Raw genomic sequence first — 7,236 nt, forward strand, 5'->3', positions numbered from 1 at the left:
GCCACATATCCCACGTTGGTTGGAGAGAAAACGAAGCATTTCTTAAAGGGTGTGAACTAGCTTTCGAAGAGGTGGAAGACCGGTCAGTGTGCCAGCGAGAATACTAGCTTTCAAAGAGGTGGATTGTGAGATGTCACAGATCCCACGTTGGTTGGAGAGAAAACGAAACATTTCTTAAAGGGTGTGAAAACCTCTTCTTAGTAGACGTGTTTCAAAATCGTGAGGTTGACTCTGATACGTAATGAGTCAAAACGGACAATATCTACTAATGATGAGCTTGAGTTATTATTACATGAGATAGGGAGTGAGACATTCGGGCATTATTATTCAAAAATAAATAATGCCTTAAAAATTGGGCTTTCTTTTAAATTATTTTGGTTCATTTGTTAATATTTATTTGACTTTAAATATGCAATAACTCTAAGCTTAGAAAATACTCCAATTTACTATTTTTGTCTCTTTTAACTTAAGAACATAGCAACAATCTATTAATAAGTTTAACATATCTTTAGTATCATTTCAATTTGTGTAAATAAGCTTTATAAAATATCATATACTGAGATTAAACCTTAGGATAATGTCGAAAATCAACTCGCTAGCTTGTTACACCATTTTTTTTTGGTGTCGACACGATGAACATGATACTACACAAGCAAATATTCCACAACTATGGAAGCATAAGACAAGATGCGTTAATGCAAATGTATTATATCATCAAGAAATTACATAACGACCCTGGTCTTATTAATGGGGAGTACCGAACTTTCATCGAGAAAAAATAAAAGAATACGAGATAGAATTCACTAACGCTCGACCCAGCGTGCTATAACTCAGCACAAACTCCCACAAGCCACAAAACCAACCAATCTCAAGTAAAAGAAACATTCTTGTAACAGCACGCTTCTGCAACACACTTGGTATTTTATACATTATGAAAAACAGCAAAAGGCTGTGTTTGAATCATACATTGAAAACGTTCAACTTACAAACACTTCACATACATTACATGACAAGTATACATACCAATACACTTCAAATCTGCCATCCCCATCCATTTTCTTAGCCTACCCTTCCACTGAACCAATAATTGTATACATACAAATATAGATACAAATGCAGAAGAAATTTTGGCACCACACCAAGAATCAGATCTTCAGATTAGTAATCAGAATCTACTCTACTTTCACACTGAGTTACTAAGCAAGTAACATAGCAAACACTCCAAATCCTAGCCAGGAAAGATCCCAGGAGCTGAGAGGGCAGCTACCATTTCTTAAACGAGCCAACCGAACACTCTACGGACTCAACACGACATACCTAATACTAAATATTTAAGTATCACGAACACTAGCTAATTCTTCCGTTTTGATCAATCAGTGTACCCACTTGGTCTCCACACAATGCTTTTGAGATATTTCCAGGCTCAAGAAGATTAAAGACGACGACTGTAAAAATAAAATTGGGTTGGATCTTATCTGATTCTTAAACAGCAATGCAATAAACAGGAAAAAACTGAACTCCCAAGCATTGAAGGAGGATTCGACCATTATCGTGTTATAATCTAGTTTCTAGTACTTGCTCTACCTCATGGATAAAAAAACGTCGAAACTTGTATTTAGTGTTATGAGATCAAACCAGAAGTTTCTGCCTGTCACTGTATGGAATTGGTATCGTAAAATAAACTAGAATTGAATGCATTAGTTGAAAAGACTATCCCTGAATACTAAATTAATAATATATAAACAAGAAAACATACCGGGAATGTTGTTCTCTTCGCAGAAAGTTAATGCAGTCATGTCCATGCTTGTGGCACCACTTGAGGCCAACTCTCTGAAAGAGATGTGCTTGAATGTAAAATTGTTGTCTTGCGAACTGCAGTCATATACCCCATCAACATTGGTACCTTTAAGAACTGCCTCGGCATGAACTAAGAGAGAAAGGCAAGTAAAACTACGTAAGCATTCAAATCCTAAAGATTAGCATATGATGCTGCAACAACAAAGCTAAAAGAGAGGATGGTAGGCAGAGGGTAATACTCTCAGAAGCTCGAAGAGCTGCAGCTGTATCAGTGGAAAATAGGGGATTGCCAGTGCCAGTGCCAATGCCACCAAATATAACTACTCTGCCTTTCTCAAGATGCCTTATAGCACGTTGCCTACTGTATGGTTCAGCAACCTCATGAAGCATAAATGCAGATTGGACACGAGTCTGGACTCCCATCTTCTCTATTGCTGACTGGAGAAGTATTGAATTCATCACAGTAGCCATCATACTGTATAAATGGTATTCAACACGTCAACATCAGTCATGCACATAGTAATCGAGTAGGTTTTACCAACAAATTAAGGTCGGGTATACATAAACCTATCCTAAATTAAATGGCATAGCATTTCTTAAGCTACCACTAGCAGCACTTATCCAGCCAACAAAGAACATATGATATGTTCCAACATCTTCGTACAACTTCAACACTCTTCTTTTGATCTATCCCAATAAACCTCACATGCACTCATGGTCTCAACTACACATCAATAGACCTAGTGTGCAACTTTCAAGCTTTAGAAACTTTAGAATTCAAGGATATAGTGGTACAAGTTGCAACAGAGAATCGGAGATCCTATTCGAGAGGATTAGGAACTTATTCAAAAGGATGTGAAATTTTTGTGACACTTATTCAAAAGGATTAGGAACTGGAATGTTTTTATCTCTAAAGATCTTATCTTAGAAAATGTTCTGCATGTTCCTAACCTTAAATGCAATCTTCTTTCAATAAGCAAACTAGCAATTACGAAAAAAATGCATTACAACCTTCTACTCACATGGGTGTATTTTTCAAGATTTGGATTTGGGGAAGACGATTGGCAATGCTAAAGAATATTTGGGTTCACTATATCCTGAATATCCCCAAGCCTCAAGTAAAGAAGTTAGCCGTTACTAAATCCTTTTTTTCTTCTTCTTCTTCTTCTTCTTCTAAAGATAATTATGACAGTAGGATAAATCTTTTTTTCAATAAAAGTTCTAAAGATAACTTTTATCCTATAGTAGAATTTAGCCTCAAGTAAAGGAACTTTTATCCTACGATTGGCAATGCACCAACATTTAGGCCATCCCAATTTATGTATTTGAGAAGAATATTTCAAGATATTTTTAGTAAAAGTTCTCTGGTTTTTCAATGTGAACCTTGCAAAATGGCAAAACTGACTTGATCTTCATATCCGATACGTCCTAGAGCCCAAGCTGGATCGAATGAACATGTACAATCCAGTTTGAGGGGAATGTTGAAAACAGAAAAATTTCTCAAATATCTTGCCATCTTTGTAATTGTGTATCTCCTTTATTGTCGTTTCCTACTTTGTTTTTTGTTTTTTTTTTTTTTTTTTTTTNCTTTATTGTCGTTTCCTACTTTGTTTTTTGTTTTTTTTTTTTTTTTCTTTTGTCACCGCTCGGGTTTTTATTTTATTTAACCTATTTTCTCTCCCTTTAAAGATAGGGTAATACTGGTGAATAGTAATGAAATAAGAGATATCTTACTCCGTTAAAAATTACACTTCCCATATGACTAGCATTTGTGGAAAAGCCTCTTGCTTCATATTCTAGATAACAAACCTCTAAATTTTCTAAAATGTCACATGAAACACTGATTTTAGTACCTATATGTTATCTTGTTTGGGAGAGGTACAATATGAACAAATCAATGTAAAATATCAAAACAGCCTATTAAGTAATGGGATAGAAGATTTAGTATCGCCAAGGTGGTGAGTGAAAACGTACCCAATTTGGTATGCTGTACATCTATCTAAACCTGTTGCAGTCACCCAAGAATCGCCACAAAAGAAGTTACGACCTCCAACAACGATTGCCACCTGTAATATTATAATAAACAATATAGCTCGACGTGAATAAATGGAAAGATGCAATAAAAATGTGGTTAAACGCAATAATCAGTACCTCCACACCCAGACGACAAGCTATTACAACTTCTCTAGCAATTGCCATTGTAACCTAATCATCAGAGAAACAAACTTGATGCTTGAAACTATCCATCCTAATGATATAATGTTATAACTCCTAAGAAACTAACAAGAAAATTCTATTAACCTTCGGGTCGATGTTGTTAGGACCAGTCCCTGTAAGAGCTGTACCACTTATTTTAAAGACAACTCTTCGCCACCTTGGACTGGAAACTGATTTGGGTTTTAGATTATTCATGTGCCCAGTAGTATTGGGTGCGGGAATAACGTACCTGCGAGGTGGATTGCGAAAACAACAACTAATTAGTTGTCAACCTCATGAACATAACTAACACAAAATGTCTTTCATTTGGAGGAAGCTAGAAACATGAAATTATAAGAATCAAACTCAAGAGAAAAATGAAAAACCAACTTATTGTTAGCAGTTCATTAGGCATATCCTGATATTTGTTTCTTATATGTTCATTTAAACCAAGTGACTCCAGACTACTCAGCTTAGAACACAATAAAATACACCGTTGGGTAATAATATGTCATGCAAATGAAACTGAAATCTGCTTCCAAAAGCAAGACTAAACAGTTTCATTTTCACATTATAAACCTACATTACAATAGCCAGGCCGAATAACAAATTATGAGTTCATCAACACACCTGCAAACTGCAAACACATGACCAATAAAACCCAAGAGATTAAACAACGGATGGACGTTCTAGAGATACCGTAAATCGATTTTTCGAGACAAAGCCATCACTAGACAAATGAAAGTGTCTTTGCTGCTATTCATGTTTTCGGACAAGTTAAAAATTCTAAACATTTGCTGCAATTCTTGAACGATCTTGATCCAGTATGATCTGAGCACTGTTTTCAAAGAAATGCACTTAAAATTTCAAACTGCTCCTTTCACTCCCAGAGCCATGACCAGTAAATACAGGATCCCGAGGATGAAAGAATAGCAGATATACTTGTAATTACAACCACATCAGTTGAGGAGATGAACGAGCATTCTTTATAAGAGCGTGGAAACCTCTCCCTAGCAGACCTATTTTAAAAAGGACAATATCTGCTAGTGGTGGGCTTGGGCGGTTAGAACATCCCCAACCGCAATCCCCAACTGCAATCCCCAACAGCATAATTATGTAAAGAACTTGGGTCTCTTGCAGAGTTGATATGCAAATACAAGATTAAACTAGACATCAAGAACTAATGGTCAGCAGAATCCAAAAGAAAAAAAACATAGAGCACATATTATTTCAAAACATGTTTTGTTCTCCAAATCATAGTTGTAGAATGCTATACAACGGGAAGAAAGAGGCGGGAAGGAGTAGAACCTCTTTGATATCCTCGGAGTAGTCGCCGGTGAGCCGACACTTCGATCTTCGTCGGACACAACCTTCATCGTCAAAGAATTTCCAACAATTTGCTCCATCTGCTTAAACCAAGGCCAGTGGCTGATCGAAATGCCACCGTCACTCATCCTTTGCCTCTCCAACTTGTACCTCTTCTTTAAGTTGTCTACTTTGTTCTTACACTGCTCTACGCTCTTGCTCTGCTTCTCGCACCGTTCACTCACAGTTGCAGCCACTTCCTCCCAATCCCTCCCTCTCAAATTCCCCCTATTCAGCTGCGTAAATTTCTCCGTATACACATCCAGAAGGCACGAGATAGCCGCATCGCTCCACTCCTCTCGATCCTTCCTGTATTCTCCCCCACTGGACGAAGGCTTCGCTCTTTTGTAACTATAAGAACCTCCTTCCTCCCCAAGCTCATCCGACTGATCCTTCCTCTTCTCAACTCGCACATCAACATCAACACCAACACCAACACCAATCCGATTCTGATCTCCGTTATCAAATGAACTGGAGCAGAAAGTAGCATCGCCATAATCCTCCCCATCGTCGTCCTCCTCCTCCTTATCTATCCGCCCGCCGATCTTCTTCGGACTGCCGGACGGCGCGAGAATCGGCTGAGCCGCTTGAGAGGAAGGTGGCGGAGGCGGCGGTGGGTGGACAGAAGACGATCGAGGCGTGAAGCGGTGAGGAACGTAGGATTGATGGATATGCTGAGGATTTGGAACATGATGGTGGTTGGTGGTGGATTGGTGGTGGTTGTGGTGGTGGTGATCGTCGCTGAGGAGAGAGAAGTCATCGTCACAGGAAGCCATTAGAGGACGTTAGGGTTAGAGTTCAAGCTCCAGCGGGAACAAACGACGGCGTTAGAGGAGGAGAGCGAAACGTTTGAGGGCGTTTTCAAATTCAGACGAAAATGATTTGACGGAACTAACCCTGCCGTCAAGTTTTGACGAGTATGTCGTCACGGCTTCTCACGGTTCCGTTAACTACAGATAAATTTCAATCACGTTCCCACATGGTGGGGCCCTTGTAATTGAGGGTCCATGACGATCGTTAGCCTTTTTCTATTTCCAGAAATACCCTTCTTTACTCTTGGAAATTGTCGATACTCTCCCTTCATCAATTTTCTCGAGTCGTTTATGGACAATTACGTCAATATGGCATAAATTTATTAATAAATAAAATACCTTTAAAATTGATATTTCTTTTTTAATATATATAAAAAAAAGTATAATTTAAAAAAATTTAAAGCATATAAAATAATTGCGGGTTTTAATGATTTTTTTTAATCAGCATGAATAAATTTCATAAAAAAAGAAAAAAAAAAAGAAAATAGAGAAAGTAAACATGAAAGCTAAAAAGGAGAAATGACAAAATAAAAATAAAAATATATGGTATGTATAATGAATTAAATTTAATACCTTTTGTGTGAAATTTAATTAAGACTATTTCAATATATTAACCTCAACATAATTACACAATTATCTGACTAATAATTGGAATATAAAAATAATTTTAAATTTATTAAAAAATTAAAATATTGAAAAAGTTATTTTAATTGGGCTGGACAGCTGGACTTGAGCCCAATAGATTCAAAATTTTGTTTCTCTTTGGGCTTAGGCGGGCAAGATGGGCCGATAACCACTAATAATACCGAAAATAGCGGAGGAATTTTGTTGATTTAAATAAATAAATAAAATAATAAAATATTTTATTTCATATTCTAAGATCACTCTGTGGCTAATGTAGTTTTACTGACCCAGGAATTAATTCTCGTTGACCATGTCCGATTGGAATTCATCCATTTAATAGCAATAAGTTTTGTTTAAAGAGGCTCATATACGGAAGTCTCGAAATAATACAGGAAATCGAGAGTCAAAAGCTAAGATTTCACCTCAGCTATCAATAGGTTTA

At 37.0% G+C, this 7,236-nt stretch overlaps 1 protein-coding gene across 1 annotated transcript; it reads right to left on the reverse strand.

Moving 5' to 3' along the window:
* Nucleotides 1-901: 901 nt before the first annotated feature.
* LOC111799983 lies at nt 902-6,480 on the reverse strand. Its single transcript, XM_023683539.1, has 7 exons — nt 5,302-6,480; nt 4,099-4,243; nt 3,949-4,002; nt 3,772-3,863; nt 2,037-2,272; nt 1,757-1,927; nt 902-1,445 (listed from the first exon to the last, which is right to left on the reverse strand). The coding sequence occupies exons 1-7, from the start codon at nt 6,132-6,134 to the stop codon at nt 1,348-1,350; spliced, it is 1,629 nt and encodes a 542-aa protein (XP_023539307.1). The 5' UTR covers nt 6,135-6,480; the 3' UTR covers nt 902-1,347.
* Nucleotides 6,481-7,236: the final 756 nt, after the last annotated feature.

The sequence above is a fragment of the Cucurbita pepo genome, chromosome LG08 (genome assembly GCF_002806865.2).
Source record: "Cucurbita pepo subsp. pepo cultivar mu-cu-16 chromosome LG08, ASM280686v2, whole genome shotgun sequence".
In the NCBI taxonomy this organism is placed as follows: Eukaryota; Viridiplantae; Streptophyta; class Magnoliopsida; order Cucurbitales; family Cucurbitaceae; genus Cucurbita; species Cucurbita pepo.